This window comes from Chlorocebus sabaeus, chromosome X (assembly GCF_047675955.1).
Source record: "Chlorocebus sabaeus isolate Y175 chromosome X, mChlSab1.0.hap1, whole genome shotgun sequence".
Taxonomy (NCBI): Eukaryota; Metazoa; Chordata; class Mammalia; order Primates; family Cercopithecidae; genus Chlorocebus; species Chlorocebus sabaeus.
Window position 1 is genome coordinate 50768519 of NC_132933.1, and position 24003 is coordinate 50792521.

The following is a 24003-nucleotide window of genomic DNA, read 5'->3' on the forward strand; positions in this document are numbered from 1 at the left end:
GGGTCTACAGAGGGGAATCTGTAAGACAGTATCTGTAGGTGGTTCTCAGAAAGACCCTTTCCCTGACTTTAGGAGGAGAGGGCATCAGATGGAGCAGCAACCCTTGTCATTAGATGAAAGGGAACTGTTGAGAGCACAGTTTGAGACTGGCTCCTTTCAGGACCTCATATCCAGGGCAGATCCTCAGGATGCTGCTGCCTGAGGTTGAGATCCAGAAATTGACCTGGGGGTTGAGGATGCTGCTACCTGAGGTTGAGATCCAGAAGTTGACTTGGAGGTTCAGAAACATAGAGTATCCCAATGAAAATTCCTACATGAAGAACCCAAAGCATTTAGGTTACCTCCTCTTGAGTCTCTGTTTCCTCCTTTCTTCCCTAGAGCTGAAAATTGAGGTTCATTCCTCCCTTGGATTCCCAGCCACCTAGAGCCTTGGAGCAAAAGGCGGATGTCCATGTTTCCCCTCCCCACCTAAGACATGATTAGAGGGTTGGAACTTTCATCCTCACCCCTTGACCTCCAAGGAGAGGATAGGGGCTGGAGATTGAGCTAATCACCAATGGTCAGTGATTTCATCAATCATATCTATGTAATGAAACCTCTACAAAAACCCTTACTGTCTGAGATTTTCCAGGTTGGTGAACTCATTCATATTCTGGGAAGGTGGTGTACACCAAATCCACATGGATGGCAGCTTCTGCATTTGGGACCCTTCTGGACCTTGCCATAACGTACCTCTTCATCTGACTTTTAATTTATATTCTTTATAATGAACCAATAATAGGAAGTAGTGTTTCCCTGAGTTCAGTGGGCCTCAATAGCAAATTATTGAACCTGAGGAGGGGGTTGTGGGAACTCCCAACTGGGAGCTAAGTCAGACAGAAGTGTGGGTAACATGGAGATCCATTACTTGTGATTGCTGTATGAAGTGGGGGAGGGCAGTCTTACGGGAATGAGCCCTTAACCAGAGAAGTCTGCACTAACTCTGGGTAGTGTCAGAATTGAATTAAACTGTAGGATACCTAACTGGTGTCCTCAAAGAATAGGAGAATTGCTTGGTGTGAAAAATCCACACATTCTGTGCCAGAAGTATTGTGGGTAGAGGAACCACTTTCTTTCACTTGGTACCCAGTGGATGCATGGGGCAGGGGGAAAGGAGGATACTCAATGTGAAAGAGGACAAGGACTTACCATGGGATTGCTACCTGGGATGGGACCAAAGAAACACATCTTAAGGAATGAGCAGAGATCACAACACAAGAGGGCAAAGGGTATGCAGAGGGGAACTTAGGAGACTATCCATGAAGCAGTTTCTGTAGGTGCTCCCCAGAAAGACCCTCCTCTGAGGCCCAAGACAGCAGGGAGAGAGAGTGTCACATGGAGCAGCAACCCACTTTGTGTCCCTCAATGGGAATGAGATTCTGCTGCATGGGGCTGAGATCCAGGAATCCCGTTGGGGGTCGAGAAGCTTGGAGTATCCTAATGAGAAATCCTAGGTGAAGGGCCCACAGCATCTAGGTTTCCTCTCCTCGAGTCTATGTCTTCTCCTCCTTTTCCTAGAACTGCCAGGATTGAGGTTCATTCCTCTCTTGCATCCCCAGTCAGCTGGAGCCTTGCAGTAAAAGGCAGATGTATGTGTTCCCTTCTCCTGCCCTCCTCCACCCTCTGCCAGTTTTAAGCTAGTATTAGCCATCCCCACTGCCTGAATACTGCCAGTAAGCAGACAGACAGACAGACAGACAGACAGACAGACAGAAAGCAGAGTGCCTACTTGGTGGGAGGAAGACGGTAGTAGCAAAGCCCATGGTTCCCATCCCCACCCTTACCTTTCCTGATCCAGTACCACAGGTGTTCACGAATTGTCACTTCACCATTTCCCCTCTCTGGGCTCCCCTGAAGCCAACTCCATCCGTATGCCCACCTCCCCCACCCGCACATAGAAACACCGGGCGCTGGGCTGGGAGCCCTGGGATGTTCAAAAGGCAGGAGGTAGCCGGCAGATCCGAGGCATTACCTGCACCCGCATCTAGTCTCAGTCACCGCCTCTCAGGGATGGCATGTGCCGTCCTTGCACCCACCTCCTCCAATAGCAACAGCTGCTTCTCTTCACGAACGCCTTGGGCAGGTAGAGTCTCTACTTCTTGAGCTCCTGGACAAAAGACAGACTAAGACGCTCGCGGTTGGCCGAGGGATAGTTTCCTCTACCAAAAAATACTGTAATTCCGGTCGCCTGAGAAATTAGTTTTCAGGCCGATGAAGCATGGCGAGACACCTACCTACCTTAACATCCCGCCGTTCCCCCCAACCTTCCGCTCTGCGGAGCACAAGTGTCGTCCGCCTTTCCTGTACTTTCTGGGTGTAAGAAAACACTCTTCTAGGCCAGCCCAACCCAGAGCCTGGTCACATGACCCACCGTCAGCGCGCCCGCCGCCCGCCGCCCCACCCCTCCATGTGACTGCGCAGTCAGCTAGTTCGCCACAGCCCTGGATGACAGTCAGAAGACAGCCTCCGGGGTGCTTGCTAGAAGACCCTCAAGCTCCTGGCCCAGACAGCTGGAAGGAAGGCCGGGCTTTGCTCTGGAGGACTGGCGAGGAACATTCGATGAGGATTTGGGAGATGAAGTGATTTGTAATATTTTGTATACGACTCGAGCGACATACTAAAACACACGCAAGATCTGTCTTGAAAAATGCTGGTAAGCAAAGCAAACATTCAAACTCCAATTTGCACCACCAGGATGATCCCTGTTAAAACTTTTGATTTGTGAAGGGAGGCAAAACTGCCACTTTGCCCTACTTTTGTAAACCTTAGCAAACTAACATCATATTGAAATTTAATTTATATCATTTATAATGAACCAGAAATAGTAATGAGAAATGAGATCAGGTGGTAAAAAGCACTTTGCATCCTGAGGCAAACCAAATGTAAAAAGGTCACTGTATCTAGTTTTTTGGGTTTTTTTCCCTGAGAAAATAAAACTTTGCGTATTTCTTGTTATCCTGGAGTCTCTCCCCAAACCGACTTTATTCCTGTCTCTTGCTACTGTCTGAAGATACATGTTCCAACCTTTTTAAATGTAAAAATATATGCGGGATGAACTCAGGAACTTTGGTAATTTTACAATTTGGTCCTTTAAATAATTTTTACTTTTTATTTGACAAGCCAGTTCTTCTGAAATTGTAGTCTCTCTTACCTCTTCATTCCTTTGATACATTTTATATCATTGTAGAATTCTATTATTAAATAATATACACTTCACATGAGTTTGGTCAATTCACATTTATTTTTCAAATGGGATCATACTTTCCATGTATGACACCAGTGTTCTCTATTATATGAAATATCAAAAGTGTCAGGGCTTTTGCTAATTTAAAACCCTATACATAATCATGTTTACTGGCTGTATGATGTTGCCTTAGCACTTACCATGGTACCATCATGATTAAATTGTCTTCCTGACTCAATCAAATCCCTATGCTTTCCTGTCTTATTATTTTGCCCTTTAGGTAGTATGGAAGCAGCCCCTGTGCTCTGAGCTGTAAAATGCAAATTCTCAGCTCTTTAAAACTTATGTCATCCTCTACGTTGTTTAATATATTCCTCTCACTCACTCTAGGCAAACAGGATACCTCACTCCCATAGGAAAATTTTTCCCGACTCCATGCTTTTTTTTTTTTTTTTTTACACCACCAACCTCTTTCCCAAACTTCAGAGTCCAACCGAAGTAGCTACTTTTTCTCTGAAGTATGCCCTACATAGCAGTCCCTGGTAATTTTTGTGTTGAAATCTGAGAAAAAACTTTTGAAAGGAACATATTATTCATATATTAATTATCTCTATGTGTATTCATGTGTTATCATTGGGTCTGTATTTATGTTTGAGAAGAAGGGTGATTTCTGCCAACTTTAACATATAACTTTATTGAAACACAAACAACACTCAATTATATATATACATACACACACACACACACACATACAGTAGAACGACAATCAGAAGGGTGGCTTATTTATGATGGCTCAGTTCATTATAAGCTCAAATACTGAACATCACAATCTGGACAAGACAAATATCAACAAAATGTGTTTTCAGCTCTAATATTCAGTTGGCATCAGAAAAATGCTCCAGCTTACAGACAGAGTTGGACAAAGTTAGTGTCAGCACTAAAGATATATGTTGCAACACAGAACCAACTGTTAAAGCCAAAGCATTACTCAAAGATCATAACTCAGGAACATAAGGACAATCTGAGGTCAGTAATTAAACATTACTAATTTTCTTGGTCCCCTTCAGGGTCATTTTGATTGTCTGTTTTGCCTTGCAGTTCCTTAGCAAATTTCTCAACTTTGTGGAATGCAGAAATAAGCGGCTCAAGATTGAAATCATCATCAGTGAACACTGTTTCTTTTTTGATATTGTTACCAATATTCTCAAATATTGCAAGAACAATTTGAATATTGTCATTTGTCTCTTCCCTGTTAAAAAGACCCATAAATTCTGACACTGCTTCAGCACTGAGTAGTTCTTTTGTCATTAAAAGATTTTCAGACAAATTCAGTAGCATTTTCAAAATATGAAACCTTGTTTTGGTATTGCCTGTAGCTAATAAGGAGAGAAACCCAGACATATAATTGGCAACCAGTGTGTGATAGTCAGTAGTAATAGTAAGATGTCTAATCATCCTTATTCCAGACAGCTGTTCTGGGGAATCCAAGCTATAAGCAAGGGTTTCCTCACACACTTTACATATGTATGTCTGAATCATGTTTAGATTCGGATAAGGTGGGGCCATGCGAATCATATTTTCCAAAAACCTTGTTCTAACTCGGGAGGATGGATAATTAAGCAAGGTTTCAATAAGTGAGACAACACCTGAATCTCGAATGAAATCTCGGGTAAATTGAGAAGCACTTCTCATACCCATTGCAATTTTAGATATTTCATGAATAAAAGGATCCCGAATTTTGTCCATTAATAAAAGGAGTTCTTCAAACTCTTCAGAACCAATTTTCAGCTCACATTGTATGCAGCTACAGGACCAACTCTCAGACTCTGCACTCTCTTTGGCCCTAAGATGCTCTCGAATTTCCTGGACTGACCGGTAGGAAGGATCATACTGAAATGGGAACTCAGGATCAGGCTGATCAGGCTGAAGCAAAGATTCCTGATCTTCCCCTTCTGGGCTAAGTACCACGTTCCTGGGTTTGCCCCCAAACATTTCACAGAATAAAGACGCTGCCTCTTTTGGAAATCTAAAGGGGCTTATAGATGGGAAGCCGACCCTACCCCATGGACCAGGCTTGAACTGAACAGTAACCTCCTCCCAACTCTGAGGCCTGCGTGAAGGATCAGGCTCCTGTTCAACCGAACACGTAGACCTGCAAATGGCCCTGAACACGGGGCTAGGATTTGATCCAAAATGGGCCTCATCTCCTGCCCAGAACCAGGACCCCACTATGGCCTCATCTTCATCAGCTAATGTCCTGGACTCACAGTTGCTTCCATTGTCAGTCCTGTTATCTACCTCATCTTCAGCCTCAAACCAAGACCCAACAATGGCCCCTTCCTCATTTTCTGGCTTGGATTCACAGGTGGCCACAGTTCCAGTTTCCTTAGTTGCTTTGTCTCCAGACCAGAACCAGGACTCAATAATCATCTCTTCATCATCCTCTGACTTGGATACACAGCATGGTCCTGCTTCTTCACTGACTTCTTTTCCAGCCCAGAACCAGGACCCAAAAATGGTTTCCTCTTCAGTCTCTGACTCCATCTCCTCTACTGCCTGAGATCCAGCCTCTATACTGGTTTCTTCTTCAGGCCAGAACCAGGACCCAACAGTGACTTCTTCCTTCTCAGTCCCTGGCTTTGACTCAAAGCCGACTCCTGCCACTGCCTCCAGACTGGCCTCTTCTTCCCAGAACCAGGACCCAATAATGACTTCTTCCTCTTCAGCTTTAGGACTGGATTTGCTGCAAGACCCAGCCTCTCTTCTAATGGTCTCTTCTCTGGCCCCAAACCAGGAACCAACAATACCTTCTTTCTCAGCTACTAGCCTGTCCTCTTCTCTAACCTCAGCAGCTGGCTCTAGTCTGTCCTCTTCTCCAGCCCAGAACCAAGAACCAATAATGTCCCCCTCCTCAGCTTCTGGCCTGGACTCTTCTCTGTCAGTAGCCTCTGAAATGGCTTCATCTTTCCAGAACCAGGAATTGATCATGGTCTCCTCTTCAGTCAATAACTTGGCCTCTTCTTCAGTTCCATCTATATTACTCTCTTCTGTAGCCCATAACCAGGACCCTATAATGGCCTCTGGCTTTGTGTATTTTCTGGACCAGAACCATGAATTGACAATGTCCTCTTCCTCCTCTGGCCTAGTCTTCCAAATTCCTCCACAGGTCGGATACATACAGGGTTCTTTTTCTGCCCAGAAGCAAGATCTATTATTGGTCTCCTCAGTCCCTGCCATAAATCTGCATCTGACATCAGTCCCATGCTTCATACTGACCTTTTCTTTGGCCCCAAAACATGGTATCATGGCCTCTTCCTCGTCTTCCAGGCTAGACTTGCTGTTGACATCACCCTCCACACAAGCTTCTACTCTGGTCCAAAACCAGGACCCAATAATGGGCTCCTCCTCCTCAGCCCCTTGCATGGTGCCACAGCTAGCTTCAGCCCTACAATCCATATAGGTGTGGTTTTCAGCCCAAAACCAGGACCCGAATATTGTCTCTTCTTCAGCTCCTGGCCTGGCCTCTTCTCCAATCCCAGCCTCTATATCAACTTGTTCTCCAGACCAAAACCAAGGACCAATGACCTCTTCTTCCTCAGACCTTGACCTGGACTCACAGCTGACCCCAACACCAGATTCCACACTGGCTGCATCAGTGACCCAGAACCAAGACCCAAAAATGGTCTCTTCCTCAGCCTCTTGGTTGACCTCTTCACCAGCCCAGAACCAGGAACCAATAATGACCTGTTCATCATCAGCTGCTAGTATACATTCAGAGGTGGTCTCAGCCCCAGTTTTCATACCGGTCTTTTCCCCAATCCCAAATAAGGAATCACCAATAGGCTCTCCATCAGTCCTCGGTCTGGATTTACTGCTAGCCCCAGTCCCCATACTGGCCTCTTCTTCAGTCCAGAACCAACTCCCAATTATGGACTCATCCTCCACTTGTAGACTGGACTCGATGCTGGCTTCATCTGCCATGCTGGACTCATCTGTAGCCCAGAACCAGGTCCCAATGAGGGCTTCCTCCTCTGACTTGGCTTCTTGCTTGGCCCTGGCTCGGGCCTTCGTTTTAGCCTCTTCCTTTGCCATTGCTCTGGCCCTAGCCTCTTTCTTGATCATGGGCCTTGAAAAGGTACTAGCATTTTCTTCAGGCCAGAAACAGGACTCTCTTTTAATTACATCTATAGACCCAGGCATGAAATCAATGCAAGCTTCTCGTTTGGCCCTATGCCTGGCCCTGTTATTGGTCTCCTTCCCGGCTCTCATTTTGTACCTGAATTTGGCCTCCTCTCCAGCCCCAAACCAAGATTCCAAATGGCCTTCATGCTCAGACCCAGAACTGGATTCAACATAGACTTCTTTCTTAGCCCTAAACCTGGACCTGCTATTGGGATCTTCCCTGGGCCCAGACCAGGTGTTGGTTTTATCTCTGGCCCAGAACCAGGGTGTCTTTACAGACTCATCCTCAGAACCAGAACTAGATGAAATATAGAGCTCCTGGTTAGTTTGGGACCTAGACATGGTATTAGCCTCTTGACTGGCCATGTGCCTGGATCTGGCACTGTCTTTTACCCTATTCCCAGGATGAAATTTTGCAGTGACCTCATCTCCACTCCAGAACAAGGAACTCACAGAAGATTTGTCCACCCATTTGAAATCAGAATTAGGAGAGACTTCTTGTTTGGAGGTAGGCCTAGGACAGCACCAGGACCCCATATTGGTCTCCTCCTTTGACCTAAAGGAAGGTTGGAATCCTGCTTGGTAATGGGCCTTCCTTCCAGGAAAGCTCTCAGTGTCTGTATTAACCAGTTCTCTATCCTCAGACAGGTACTTTGTTTTAGCAACCAACACAGAATCAGTACTGACAAGTGGAGAGGCTATGATATTGGTCTGGGAGTTTCTCTCTGTCTTAGACAATCTTTCAGGACCAAACCTGGGCTGAGCCCACATCTGGGCTTCTTCCTTAAATCGTGAAACAGGTATTGCCTTGGCCTTACTCTTAGGACGTGCCCCACCCACTGCACTTGTCTCAACTTTGGTGCTTGCTCCAGGTATAACCTTGGACTTATCCTTGGGCCTTGCCCCAGGCATTATCTGGGCCTGGGTCCTAACCTTGGGTCTGACAACCAGAGGGACATCATTCTCTATCTCAGCCCCACCTACAACCTCTTCCCCAGGCTTCTTTTCAGGCTTGACCTGGGCACCAGACTCAATCTCTGCCCCAGTCATGGTACAAGTTACAAAGAAAGTCCAGTAATATACTCCTCCCCCAGTCTAAACTTCAACCACAGATCTGTCACAGGTTTGTTTCTTCACACTCTGATATTTAGGTGATTGAGGATATAAGCTTGGAAACAAGAGTTACAGTCAATATCCAGTCCAGTAGTCACTCAGCCTCCTTCCCAAACACAGTCTCAGTCAATAATTCAATAATACAAATAGTGTGTAGAACAGGCACAACCAAGCTTGAGGAAGACAGATATTTCCTGGATGGGTGCAGACCCGTTGAGGGTGGTTGTCAGCAGCAACTCCACCACCAGCAGAGCAGCCACTGGAGGTGGATCTAGGGAGAGAGAATGAAATGGGGCTTTGAGTCTCTTCCAGTTGTGTCACCCCATGTGCAGTGAGACTGATGTTGAATGCTAGGTGGGACAGCTGGGCTTTGAGAAAGTCTCTCTGGACCAGCTGCCTGCTACAAAACAGGTCCAACAATGGTGGGAAAGTGTGTTGGCAATGGGAGGGGCTGAGAAGCCCCCAGATTGGACCCTAATCACTCCTGGACCCATGCTGGTCTCCACCACCCCACCCAAAAGTATACCCGCTCTCATACCAACCTTCACTGATGTGGTGCAGTTTCCCCCTCCTTTTCTTGTTCAAGTGGTGTCAAGCCCCACAGCTGACAGAAGGGGGTCCTACAGACAAGTAAACATACAGGAGAGAATGGAGAATGGTAGATAGGCAGGCACTCTGGCCCCTGTGACAAATATCTCTCTTCCCATTCAAGGGTTCAATGTATCTATTGTTTCCTGAGTCCTGGTCCCTGCTCTCAGGTCTTTACTGAGTCACAACCCAACCTACACCTATCTCGTGTCTCCTGCAAGAAATAAAAAGGATGCTGACACTGTGCAAACCCAGCAGAGTAGAAGTGAGTCTGCACCCACTGGGCTCAAAGCCACCTGCCACGCTCTCTTTCTCCAACTGTCCCCTGAACTGACCCCTCCCCCTTCTCACCAACCTCCAGAGCTGTGAGCCAGTCTCCTCCTCCTTGCCTTTCTTGCAGAACTGGCCAGCCTTAAAGCAGGCCTATGGACAAACAGATGAAAAAGGAAGACAGTCAGGAAATGAGGGGTGGCAGTAGAGCCCTTGGTAGAGAAACCAACGCCAAGGATAAGAATCCCCATATTATTGATATCTGTCTTTCAACATTCGGGGTTTTGCTAGTGGAATATTCTGATTTTGTTTAGGCCCTGCTTCAAGGTTCTAGAGATAACTCCTTCTCCTGACGTCATACTCTTCTCATTACTTCCTTCTCCAATTCTGAGGATTCACCACTAGGTGCGCCACATCCCCTTGCTCTGCGCAGCATAAAATGGGGGAAGGGCGCCGCATATTCTAGAAAACAGGTTGTGAGTTGGTACTTGTCAGTATGTCTCCCTCATCATCCCTACCTCCAAAGCTCACCCTTCAAGTCCCCAGTTTAGGACTGTGGGGGAGGCAGGCAGGAATGAAAGGTGGGGGAAGCGCCTGGAACACCATCAGAGAGGGGAAGATTAGGAGGTGCTCCTGGATGCCTGACCTGCTCTGGTCGCAGTCCCCGACCCCGATTCGGTTCTCCAGTGTTTGGCGCCCACCCCACATCCCCACACACCTCCAGAAATCCAGGCAATACTCGTGCTCCTCCTTTATCTCAAGCCTCTCCTCTACAGATGCTCACTGTGTCCTGTCAGAATACGCCAGACCTACCGCGCAGACAGAAGACTTTGGCCTCAACCTGGAGCCTGTGGGAAGGGACAGCACCCAGGATACGCGGCCCCACAGGCCCCTTTCCCGAATCAGGGCCCGGAGCAGCGAACGCGGCCCACCTCCCATAGGCTGGGCACAGAGCTGGGACGCCGGCCACGAGGGCCTCCCCAGGCGCCCCCACAATTGCCTCCCCGGGCCGTTTGGCCATTTCTCCCGAAGGAGCCTCCCCCACGGCCCTCTCCAGGTATAGAAACCGTCGAGGGCGGCGCGCAGGCGCCCGCAAAGCTGGCCAGGAAGCGGTCAGCGCGGTTCTCCTCCAGACGATCTGACAGCTCCTCTGGAGCCAGCCCCTCAGCCCTTGGCCCGGCCTGGCCCGCACCAGTCAGGGCCTCCCCATAGCAGGGATCTCGGGCACTGCGCACCTCTCTCCGGCGCCCGGCTCCGACCGGATCGTCTCCTCCTTGCCAGGCTGTCAGGGTCCGGGGGGGGTGGGGGCAGGTTGCCAGCCGATCCTCCCTGGCGGACTACCCCCACACCACGGCCCCCCACCTCACGCACCCCAACTTGCCTTCAGAGGCCCAGAGCCCAGGTCGTCGGCCTCCCCCTCCTCTCTTCAGCTCTCCTCTGGCGGCTCCTCAGCTGGATTCCCACCGCTTTCCCAGCGATCCGAATGGCAAAAACGAGTCCCGCCCCCCACGCCTCTGCACCAAACTGGGCAGGGGCTGCGCAGGATGCGGCAAGAACCGCTCGCCGCAAGGGTGTCGGGAGGGGGGCGGAAGGATACGGCGCGAAAGTGCTCGACGCCCCCTCACAACCACCTTAGTTCCAACCCAGAGGTGGGCGGGGCCACGACGAGCCCCAGCCTGGCCCTGCGGATTGGCACCAGGGTGCCTCAGGAGGCCCCCGCGGACCCTAACGTGGCGACCACCACCACATTTCTGGCGCTGCTATAATATATGGCACAGGCGGGCGGCTGCGGGCCCGGGCAGGGGACAGGATCGCGAGGTCGGGAAGAGCTGCGCTGGAGGGAGCAGCGGATGGATATCAAACCGCTCCTTGGTGTGTCTGCACCCCCGCCCCAACCGCCCTCCTACAAGGACTGCTGGGTGTTTGCCCTCTCCCTCTCCATAGTCTGCTCACCCTCCTTCCTGGACGCTAATGGGAGAGGGGGTGTCAGTACTGCAGTGTGGGAGGGGAGAGGCGATTTCAGGCCAGACAGACCCGGGGCTCTAGGGTGGTCGTCCTGTGCGTTTCTTTCTCAGCTTCATGGAGTCACGCAGGGGAGGAAGGTACACCTGCTCTTAAGTGAACTCCGGGGCAGGGGGCTCCCATCAAGGCCTCACCACTGCCTCTCTTCTAAAAGAAGGTAGACCTAGACCTCTGACCCTAGGAAACCAACCACTGGTCTGCACCAGACTCATTTCTTTCTGCCACACCGCTTTTTCTCATTTCAAATAGTGGCTCACGTTGGCATTGCACCGTCTCCACAGTTGCCCCCAAAAGAGGGCCTTTCCCTGTCAGGACCCGCAGGAGGTCATAATAGCCCTTTCTCTTTGATGGCACCAGGTAGGGATGGCCCTGGCTCCTCTTCGGTTCCCTGTCAAGTCTTCTCTTGCCATGATACTTGGCACTGTGGAAACGTGGCTGGTATTCGAACCAGCTTGGATCTCAGCCACCTTCCACAACTACCTATTGTTTAAGCAGTCATTCTCAGGAGAGAATCTCACTGTGCACCCCCCCTCCCTGAGACAAAGCAACCTGGCTCCTTTTGAATCCTCTTCTTTCACCCCCACATCCGTCCTCTACTCTTGAGCCCCTCCTTTCCCTGCTTCCTGCATGGGACAGACAGAGCAATGTGGTTAAACACCAAGTCGATGTTGTTACTGCTGTCCATTTGAAAACTCATTTAGACGCTACCCTCATTGTGTTTGGCAGGTAACGGTCCCCTAAAGATGTCCACGTCCTGTTCTCCAGAACATGTACCATTTTCTATTACCTGACCAAGGATCATTAAGATTGCTATTCAGCTGAGTTTAATTTAAGATTATACTGGATTGGCCAATGTAATTGAAAGGGTACTTTAGATGTGGAAGGCAGGGACTCCATGTTAGATTGAAGCAGCATGAGAAAGTCTACACTAGTCATTGTTGGCTTTGAAGATGGAAGGAAGCCAAGATCCAAGAAATACAGGCTGTCTCCAGAACCTGGAAAAGACAAAGAAACAGATTCTTCCCTAGAAATCCCAGAGCGATAGCTCCTCTGGCAACATCTTGATTTTAGTGTGCTGAAGCCCTTTGCAGATTTCCAACCTCCAGGACTGTAAGATAATAATAAATTGGTATTATTTTAAGCCATTCCATGTATGGTAACTGGTTACAGGGTAGCAGTCCAAGACCTATCTAGTTTAACTTTTATATAACAAAGTTGTGCATTGTCTTTCAGTTGCCAGGGACCCTCAGATCATGTTATGTGAGCATCCCCAGATGAACCAAGCATGCAATCAGAGGGAGAATGTTAGTGTTTGGAATTAGGAGCAGGGCTGAATTAAGAAATGGACACTGCATGGCAGGAACCAGTCAGATCATGCCTCTCAGCATCACCTCATTGTAAGATCAAAAGCCACCAGGATATACCCTTAATACCCTATGTTTATGAAAACCTTTAAGGCCGGGCACAGTGGCTCACGCCTGTAATCTCAGCACTTTGGGAGGCCGAGGTGGACGGATCACGAGATCAGGAGATTGAGATCACGGTGAAACCGCGTCTCTACTAAAAAATACAAAAAAATTAGCCGGGCGCAGTGGTGGACGCCTATAGTCCCAGCTACTCGGGAGGCTGAGGCAGAAGAATAGCGTGAACCTGGGAGGCGGAGCTTGCAGTGAGCCGAGATCGAGATCACGCCACTGCACTCCAGCCTGTCAGGCTGACAGAGGGAGGCTTCCTCTCATAAAAAAAAAAAAAAGAAAAAGAAAAAGAAAAAGAAAGAAAACCTGACCCAGCCCCCGTCTCAGGGAGACACTGTTTTGGGAAGTATCCCTAGTGTTCTCATTACTTTGTTACAAGTAATAAATCCCCTTACTAAATCCTTGCTGTGGTCATGGGGTTGATGTCAAATGACTGAACCTACCCACTGTGTTGGTTGGTAACAACAGCAGAAGTAGGAACAGAATACACTCACCATCCTGATGAATTCTATTCCCATTGCCTTTCTTTACCTGTGCTTCAGTCTCTGAGAAATACTTTAGAGCTTATCTCACCAATACAGCCACCAATCCCCTTCACTGTTTTATAAGTATGTACAAAATCACACTTGTGCAAGCTTCTGTGGTAATTCTGGAGGTGCTAGGATCTTTATTCCAAGATATTTACTGACAGATGAATGGTTCTACCAAAAGCTGACAAATTTTACTGTGTGAAACTTTAAAATGTGTGTTGGACAATTTGTTGTCAGTACTCTTAGAAAACATCGTCTTGTATTGGTTAGTATGTATTGAAGTGATAAAGGCCCTACTTTAAGCTTTTCATGTGTTAGCTTTGTATGGGTATGTATCAAATAGATTATTTTTAAAACCTTTGAGCAAATAGAAGATTGAAATAAGATATTCTGACTGCTAAGCACTATTTATTTCCTTCTATAATTGATTCCAGTTCAATAAATTCCAACAGTCATCTTTCTACTCCTCAGTGCCTACACTAGCACCTGTGTAATGACTTACCTCTGAAATCTAAATGTCAGAGCCAAATAATCTATAAGCATTAAGTCCATGATACAGATGCAGCTGTGCTCACTCATCATACTCACTGTTTTCTTCCAAATCCCACCCACCACCCTCACGCATGCTCATGAACTTGCACACCAGCCTATCACTTGCCTGTTCTCCTCTTGTCTGTCTCAATTACCATGGTCACGGACTTGTTTTTGCCTATTTAGTTTTATTTGCCTCTATACCATCCTTTATGGGCCTCAAGCAAAGCTTCCTTCTGAGACTTCTCTTTTGGCCAAGGCTGAGCCAAACCCTGTGTTTTCTTATAATGTATCTCCTTCTATCCCAAAGTTTCAAAGGTTGTACACAGAAATTAAAGTCCCCTGTAGTCAGGAATAACTAGGCTGAGGTGGGTCTGGTGAACTATATGGTGAAATTGGCCCAACAGATGTCTATTTTCAGTGTAGCCTGAAAATGCTATGGGAAAGATCTCAGCCTGCCTCTACTATCTGAGACAGGGTACATTTGCAGAACTGGTGGGGAGGCCTGACCGAAGAATATTTTCAGGTCATATTTGGGATGGGGTCTACTTCAAGAGAATTAATCTTGAAGAAAAACCAAGTCAGGCACAAGGACCCTGGCCCATGAACAATGCCTTGCCAGTAGGGAAGTATAGCTAGTCTAATAGCAACGCTGAAATTATTATAGAACTCCTATTTGTGCCTGTTCCAACAGAAACCCTCAACTGTATATCTATCATAGCAAAGGCAGGTTTATACATATCCAGGAAATAATTGTCTTTTAGTAAACTCTGTAACACTCCAGTGTGCAGATCCCATTAATGAAGCATAACCTAAAGAGAGGAAAATATCCTCCCAACATGGATTTAAACTTTTGACTACTACTCAGCTCTGACATCATGAAAAACCTGTGTATAGGCGGGGTTAGGAAAATTAGAACAGTTAGAGGACCTTAAGTGTCTGGCAATACAGCTTAGAAGGGCAGCAACAACTGGAAGAATCACAGGAAAACCCCAAAAATTCAGGACATGGGAAATACCCCTTGAGGATTTTTAGAACTATAGGAGCTGGCAAGGAGAGCTAATTAGCTTTACAGGGAGAAGAAAACCTGAATTTCCACAATGTCAATAAATATTAGAAATTAATGGAATGTCAAGTTGCTTTCTATAATAGAAAAAGTAATGAGAAATCTACACTACCTTTTGTTGTTGTTTCTCATTAACTAACCATCACTTCCTGCCTCATCATGATAAGGCCTCATCACAGCCTGCATCTAGCCAGCAAATGAGAAAAAGGAGAATAGAAGTAGTTCATTTCCTTCTTAAAATCCATGGTGAAGAAATGCTCACATCATTTCCACTCACATTCCATTGATGGGACTTGATATGGTTTGACTGTGTCCCCACCCAAATCTCCACTCAAATTGTACCTCCCAGAATTCCCACGTGTTGTGGGAGGGACCTAGGGGGAGGTAATTGAATCATGGGGGCTGGTCTCTCCCATGCTCTTCTCATGATAGTGAATAAGTCTCACAAAATCTGATGGGTTTATCAGGGGTTTCTATTTGTGCTTCTTCCTTATTTTTATATTGTCACTGCCATGTTAGAAGTGCCTTTTACCTCCTGCCATGATTCTGAGGCCTCCCCAGTCATGTGGAACTGTAAGTCCAATTAAACCTCTTTTTCTTCCCAGTCTCAGATATGCATTTATCAGCAGCGCGAAAACAAACTAATACAGTAAATTGGTACCAGTAGAGTGGGGTGTTGCTCAAAAGACACCCCAAAATGTGAAACTGACTTTGAAACTGGGTAACAGGCAGAGGTTGGAACAGGGCTCAGAAGAAGACAGGAAAATGTGGGAAAGTTTGGAACTTCCTAGAGACTTGTTGAATGGCTTTGCCCAAAATGTTGATAGCGATATGGACAATAAAATTCAGGCAGAGATGGTCTCAGATGGAGATGAGGGACTTGTTGGGAACTGGAGCAAAGGTGACTCTTGTTATGTTTTGGCAAAGAGACTGGCAGCATTTTGCCCCTGCCATAGAGATCTGTGGAACTTTGAACTTCAGAGAGATAATTTAAGGTATCTGGTGGATTAAATTTCTAAGCAGCAAAGCATTCAAGAGGTAACTTGGGTGCTGTTAAAGGCATTCAGTTTTATAAGAGAAGCAGAACATAAAAGTTTGGAAAGTTTGCAGCCTGACTATGTAATAAGAAATAAAAACCCATTTTCTGGGGAGAAATTCAAGCCGGCTGCAGAAATCTGCATAAGTAGCAAGGAGCCTAATGTTAATCCCCAAGACCAAGGGGAAAATGTCTCCAGGCCATGTCAGAGAACTTCCCGGCAGTCCCTCCAATCACAGGCCCGGAGGCCCAGGAGGAAAAAACTGTTCTTGTGGGCTGGGCACAGGGTTCCCATGCTGTATACAGCCTGGGCACTTGGTGCCCTGTGTCCCAGCTGCTCCAGCTGTGGTCAAAAGGGGCCAACATACAGCTTGGGCTGTGGCTTCAGAGGGTGGAAGCCCCAAGCCTTGGCAGTTTCCACGTGGTGTTGAGCATACAGGTGTACAGAAGTCAAGAACTGAGGTTTGGGAATCTCTGCCTAGATTTCAGAATGTAAGAAATGCCTGGATGCCCAGGTAAAAGTTTGCTACAGGGGCGGGGCCCTTATGGAGAACCTCTGCTAGGGCAGTGCAGAAGGGAAATGTGGGGTCAGAACACTCACACAGAGTCCCTACTTAGGCACCACCTAGTGGAGCTGTGAGAAGACGCCACCATCCTCCAGACCCCAGAATGGTAGATCCACTGACAGCTTGCACCGTGTACATGGAAAAGCCACAGACAATGCCAACCCATGAAAGCAGCTAGGAGGGAGGCTGTACCCTGCAAAGCCACAGGGCAGAGCTGCCCAAGACTGTGGGAACCCACTTCTTGCATCAGCATGACCTGGATGTGAGATCTAGAGTTGAAGGAGATCATTTTGAAGCTTTAAAATTTGACTGCCCCACTGGATTTCGGACTTGCATGGGCCCTGTAACCCCTTCTTTTTGGCCAATTTCTCCCATTTGGAATGGTTGTACTTACCCCACTACCTGCACCCCCATTGTATCCAGGAAGAAACTAGACTGGTTTTGATTTTACAAGCTCATAGGCAGAAAGGACTCACCTTGTCTCACGAGACTTTGGACTGTGGACTTTTGGGTTGATGCTGAAATGAGTTAAGACTTTGGGGGATTGTTGGGAAGCCATAATTGGTTTTAAAATGTGAGGACATGAGATTTGGAGGGGCCAGGGGCAGAATGATATGGTTTGGCCTTGTCCCCACCAAAATCTCAACTCAAATTGTATCTCCCAGAATTCCCATGTGTTGTGGTTAGGACCCAGGAGGAGGTAATTGAATCAGGGGGGTGGTCTCTCCTGTGCTATTCTTGTGATAGTGAATAAGACTCATGAAATCTTACGGGCTTATCAGGGGTTTCTGATGATTTTGTTTCTTCCTAATTTTTCTCTTGCTGCCGCCATGTAAGAAGTGCCTTTTACCTCCTGCCATAATTCTGAGGCCTCCCAAGCCATGTGGAACTGTAAGTCAATTAAACCTCTTTTTGTTCCCAGTTTTGGGTACATCTTTATCAGCAGCGTGAAAACAAACTAATACAGGACTCAATCACCATTTATTAAAAATCTTGTGCTTTTTCTACATGTGGTGATGGTAGTGAGAGAACTGGATATCCACAGATAAAAGAATAAAGTTGTCTCAGCAAACTAAAAATAGAGGAGAACTTCCTCAACTTGATACAGGACATTTACCAAAAACCTACAGCTAATATCATACTTAATGGTGAGAAACTTGGTTTATCAGTAAGATCAGGAATGAGGCAGATATTTTCCCTTTCACCACTGCTTTTCTATGTCATAATGGAAATCCTAGCTAATGCAGTAAAGACAAGAAAAAGAAATTAAAGTTATACTGACTGGAAGAAAGAAAACTGTTTTCATGTGCAGATGAAATGATTGTGTATGTACAAAATATGAAAGAAGTGACAACAACAAAAAAACTTCTGGAACTGATAAGTAATTATGGCAAGGTTGCAGGATACAAGATTAATATATTTTTAAAATGACTTTCCTAAATACAAGCAATGAAAAAGTAGAATTTGTAATTTAAAAATGATAACATTTACATTAGCACCTAAAAATGAAACACTTAGGTATAAATCTAGCAGAATATGCACAATATCTATAGGAGTGAAACTATGAAACACTGATGAAGGAAATAAAATAACTAAATAAATGCAGAGATATTCCATGTACATGGATAGGAGGATTCAATATTGTCAAGATATTAATTCTTCCAAATTTGATCTAGAAATTCAGTGCAATCCCAACCAAAATTGCAGGAAGTTATTTTGTAGCTACTGACAAACTGATTCTAAAGTTTATATGGAGAGGCAAAAGGCCCATAATAGCTGACACACTATTGGAGAAGAACAAAGTTGGACCAACACTACTCAACTTTAAAAATTACTATAAAGCTATAGTAATCAAAACAGTGTGTTATCAACAAAAGGACAGGCAAATAAATGCAACAGAACAGAGAGCCCAGAAATAGACCCATGTAAATATGGCCAACTGATCTTTAACAAAGGAGCAAAGGCAATGCAATAGAGAAAAGAGAGTCTTTTCAATAAATTATGCTGAAACAACTGAACACCCACATGCAAAAAAAAAATCTAGACACAGACTACACATTTCACAAAAATTAACTCAAAATGGATAACAGAACTAAAAGCAAAATGCAAAATACAGCGCCTAGATGGTTACATTTTCTAAAAGTCTAGATTACCTTGTATATGGTGATAATTCTCTAAATATAATACCAAAGGTATGATTCATGAAATAAGGTATTGGTTAGCGGGACTTCATTAAAAGTAAAAACTTCTACTCTGAGAAAGACACTGTTAAGGTAATGAGAAGATAAGCCACAAACCAGGACAAAATATTTGCAAAAGACATATGTGATAAACAACTGTTATCTATAATATATGAAGAACTCTTAAAACCAAACAATAAGAAAACTAACAACAAGATTAAAAAATGGGCTAATGACCTTAACAGACACCTCACCTAAGAAGATATACAGATGGCAAATAAACATATGAAAAGATGCTCCACATTATACGTCATCGGGAAAATGCAAATTAAAACAACAGTGACATACCATTATACACTTAATACAATAGTCAACACATAGGACACCGACACCACTAAGTGCTGGAAAGGAGGTAGAGCAACAGAAACTTATTTAGTGCTAGTAGGAATGCAACATGATATAGCCACTTCAGAAGATGGTCATGGTTTCTTAGAAAACTAAATATATTCTTAGCAAATAATACAGAAATGGAACTCCTTGGTATTCACGCAAGTGAGCTGAAAATGTATGTCCACACAAAAACTTGCACATGGATGTTTCTAGCGGCTTTATTTATAATTGCCAATAATTGGAAGTAACCAAGATGTCCTCTACTAGATTAATAGATAAACTGCGGTATATCCAGACAATTGAATATCATCCACCACTAAAAATAAATGAGCTATCAAGCCATGAAAAGATCTGGATGAAACTTAAATTCATATTACTAAGTAAAAAAAAAACCTTTGTAAGAAGGCTACATACTGTTCATCTTGCAGTTCCAGTGGATACAATATTTTTCTTCCTATCTATTTTGGGGACTTGGTTAGTCTATTCAGGTATCATACCATGGAAGGGAGAAGATTTTATTGCATATAACTTACATGATTATGTAATATGATGAATATTTGGCTGAAATAAAAAATATGAAGCTAGACTCCTTTTCATACTGTATGTAATATTTAATTCCAAATAGATTAAAGACAAAATATAAGAGCTAAAATTATCACACTCTTAGAATAGTGATATGGTTTGGCTGTGTCCCCACCCAAAATCTCATCGTGAATTGTAACCTGTGTAATCCCCATAATCCTCATGTGTCAAGGGCAGGACCAGGTGGTGGTAATAAGATCACGAGGGCAGCTTCCCCCATGCTGTTCTCGTGATAATGAGTGAGCCTCACAAGATCTGGTGGTTTTATAAGTGTCTGGCATTTACCCTGCTTGCACTAACTCCGTACTGCCACCCTGTGAAGAAGATGCCTGCTTCTCCTTTGCTTTCTGCCATGATTGTAAGTTTCCTGAGGCCTCCTCAGCAGTGGGAAACTGTAAGTCAATTAAACCTCTTTCCTTTATAAATTAACCAGTCTTGGGTGTTTCTTCATAGCAGTGTGAGAGCGGACTAATTCAAATACATAGGGGTAAACCTTCATGACCTTAGATTTGGCAATGGTTTCTTGGATATAATACCAAAAGCAAGATTAAGAAAAGAAAGAAAAAAAACAGATTAAATGGACTTCATCAAAAAATTTCACCCATGGCTAAAACACCAAAATCAACAGCAACAAAAGCCAAAATTGACAAATGGGATCTAATTAAACTAAAGAGCTTCTGCACAGCAAAAGAAACTACCATCAGAGTGAACAGGCAGCCTACAGAATGGGAGAAAATTTTTGCAATCTATCCATCTGAAAAAGGGCTAATATCCAGAACCTACAAAGAACTTAAACAAACTTACAAGAAAAAGAACAACCCCATCAAAAAGTGGGCAAAGGATATGAACAGACACTTCTCAAAAGAAGACATTTATGTGGCCAACAAACATAAGAAAGCATATGAAAAAAAAGCTCATCATCACTGGTCATTAGAGATATGCAAATCAAAACCACAATGAGATACCATCTCACGCCAGTTACAATGGCAATCATTAAAAAGTCAGGAAACAACAGATGCTGGAAAGGATGTGGAGAAATAGGAACGCTTTTACACTGCTGGTGGGAGTGTAAATTAGTTCAACCATTGTGGAAGATAGTGTGGCGATTCCTCAAGGATCTAGAACTAGAAATACCATTTGACCCAGCAATCCCATTACTGAGTATATACCCAAGGGATTAAAAAAAAATTCTACTATAAAGACACATGCACACGTATGTTTATTGTGGCACCATTCACAATAGCAAAGACTTGTAACCAACCCAAATGCCCATCAATGATTGACTGGATAAATAAAATTTGGCACACATACACCATGGAATACTATGCAGCCATAACAAAGGATGAGTTCATGTCCTTTGCAGGGACATGGATGAAGTTGGAAACCATCATTCTCAGCAAACTAACACAGGAACAGAAAACCAAACACTGCATGTTCTCACTCAAGTGGGAGTTGAACAATGGGAACACATGGACACAGGGAGGGGAACGTCACACACTGGGGCCTGTCAGGGGTTGCGGGGCTAGGGGAGGGATAGCATTAGGAGAAATGCCTAATGTAGATGACAGGTTGATGGGTGCAGCAAACCACCATGGCACGTGTATACCTATGTAACAAACCTGCATGCTCTGCACATGTATCCCAGAACTTAAAGTATAATAATAATAAAAATAAGAAAATGGAAATTGATTTAAAAAAACATTTACAATGTGCATCAAAAGACAACACTAAGAAAATTAACAGAATGGGAGAAAACATTTGCAAATAATTTATCTGATGAGGGTTTAATATTCAGAAAATATAAAGAACTCCTACAACTCAACAGCAAAAAGAGACAACCCAACCTAAAATGGGCAAAAACTTGAATAAATATTTTCCCAAAATGACATAAAAATGGTCAATATGCACGTGAAAGGATTCTCAACATCATTAATCATTAGGGAAATGCAAATCAAAACCAAACTGAAACACTGCTTTACACCTCCTATGATTAGTATAATTTTAAAAAACAGAAAAACAAGCATTGGTGAGAATATGGAGAAACTGGAACTCTACTGGAAATGTATAACTGTGCAGTCATTGTGGAAACGGTTTGGCAGTTCCTCAAAAAGCTAAATAGAATTACCATATGATCTTGCCATTCTTCACCTAGATAATATATCCAAGAAAAAAGAAAAGAGGTATTTAAACAAAAACTTGTACTCAAGTGTTCATAATATTAATAGCCCTATTCACAAAAGACAAATGACTTAAATCTATCCAAATATCCATCAAGTGATGAACAGACACACAAAATGTGATACACATAATAACATTTTCAGCCAGAAAAAGAATGAAGTTCAGATACATGCTACAACATGAATGAACCTTGAAAACATTATGCAAAGTAAAAGAAACCAGACACAAAAAGACAACTATTGTATTATTTCACTCATTTGATATAGCTAGAATAGGCAAATTAATAGAGATAGAAAGTAGAAGTTACCAAGTGCTCCGAGGAGAGGAAAATACTTAATTATTAAAAAGTTTCTATTTAGAATGATGTATTCATTTCCTTGGGCTGCTGTAACACAAACTGAATGGCTTAAACAACAGACATTTATTTTTGCACAGTTCCATAGGGTAGAAGTCTGAGATCAAGGTGTCTGCAGGCCCACGCTCCCTCTGAAGGCACATGAGAAGGATTTGTGTCAGGCCTTTCTCCTAGCTTCTGGTGGTTTGTTTGCAATCTTTAGTGTTCTTTGACTTCTTTGTATCACTCTGATCTTTTTCTTCATCTTCATTTGGCACTCTCCCTGTGTGCTTGCCTCTGTGTCCAAATTTCCCCTTTTCATAAGGTGACAGAGCCAGACTAACCATATTGGATTAGAATTCCAGCCTAATTATCTCATGTTAATTTGAATACTTTTATAAAGATCCTATATCCAAATAAGGTCACATTAATATTAAGGGATAGGATTCCAACATATCTTTTGTAGGGGCACAACTCAAACTATAAGAGGTGATAAAAAGTTTTAGAAGAAGATAGTGGTGACAGATGTACAACAGTGTGAATGTAATTAATGACACTCAATTGTCCACTTAAAATGGTTAAAATGGCAAATTTTGTATTATATTTTACCCTAATTAACAAAAGATATCACACATTCTCCTCTCTCCTCAAACAATAATCACCTCCTACATATTACTCGCTTTGAGTTGATGACTTTGGTTCTTATTTCATTGAAAAAAATAGCAATTAGAAGGTAACTTTTATAAACTCCTATCACTATATCTATTATACCACTTGCATCTATGCACATAAATTCTGCCTTTTCTACTATTCTGTGAATGAATTGCCCAGGCTCTTATCTAAAGCCAGCTTCTCTATTTGCTTACCAGATGATATCCCATCTCCTCTATTCAAGGTCATTGTTCCAGCAATTTTCTTCTCTCTTCTGTCATAAAAATTTCCCTCTCAATTTCTGTTGTCCAGTTCTACATGAAGCTTGGAAGTCACTACTCTATCCTAACAAGTAAAAAGTTGAACAAACTGAAAAATCAACCATTATTCCTAGATCTGTAAGAGAAGTGAGAACACAAGGCAAACCTCTATCCCAAAAATTGGAAGAGAAAGTCATAGATGGAGAGAATCACAACATACTTTAACAGAAACCTCTTTGGGAACCAGTGCTAGGGTAGGAAAATCTGAACTGTAATTCACAAATTGCTGAAGGCTAGGTGTGTACAAATCTGAGAGTTAAAAATTCCAGGAAGATCCACTAATGGGGGATCCCATGCTTTTGTGACTTCAAGACTAACTGCAAAGCTATAGTAATCAAAGACAGTATGGTACCAGTGAAAGGAAGGACAACAGATAGAGAGCAATGCAACAGAACAGAGAGCCCAGAAATAGATCCATATAAATATAGTCAACTGATCTTTGACAAAGGAGCAAAGGCAATACAATGGAGAAAGGATAGTTTTTCTGATAAATTATGCTGGAACAACTGGACATACACATGCAAAAAAATTAATCTAGATACATACCTTATACCTTTCAAAAATTAACTAAAAATAGATCACAGTCTTAAATATAAAGTATATCTCCTAGAAAATCACATAAGATAAAATCTGGATGACCCTGGTTTGGTGATGACATAGACACACTACTAAAGGCAATGATCCATGAAAAAAGATGCGTGTATGAAGGGTGAAGGAGAGAGGTTATTTAATGGGTACAAACATACAGTTAGATAGAAGGAATAAG

General features: G+C 44.0%; 1 protein-coding gene across 7 annotated transcripts in view; it reads right to left on the bottom strand.

Annotated features, from left to right (window-relative positions):
- Nucleotides 1-3898: 3898 nt before the first annotated feature.
- GPRASP1 (G protein-coupled receptor associated sorting protein 1) overlaps nucleotides 3899-24003 on the bottom strand; it is a 57237-nt gene continuing 37132 nt past the window's right edge. Inside the window, exons 1-5 of one of the 7 annotated variants that reach the window (XM_007992350.3) lie at nucleotides 10758-11210; nucleotides 10095-10185; nucleotides 9462-9529; nucleotides 9061-9138; nucleotides 3899-8789 (exon numbers count right to left, since the gene is read on the bottom strand). In XM_007992350.3, coding sequence (XP_007990541.3) covers nucleotides 4268-8455 — 4188 coding nt within the window. In that variant the 5' untranslated portion in view covers nucleotides 8456-8789; nucleotides 9061-9138; nucleotides 9462-9529; nucleotides 10095-10185; nucleotides 10758-11210 and the 3' untranslated portion in view covers nucleotides 3899-4267. The other 6 variants (XM_007992352.3, XM_007992354.3, XM_007992347.3 and 3 more) reach the window with 6 other exon arrangements.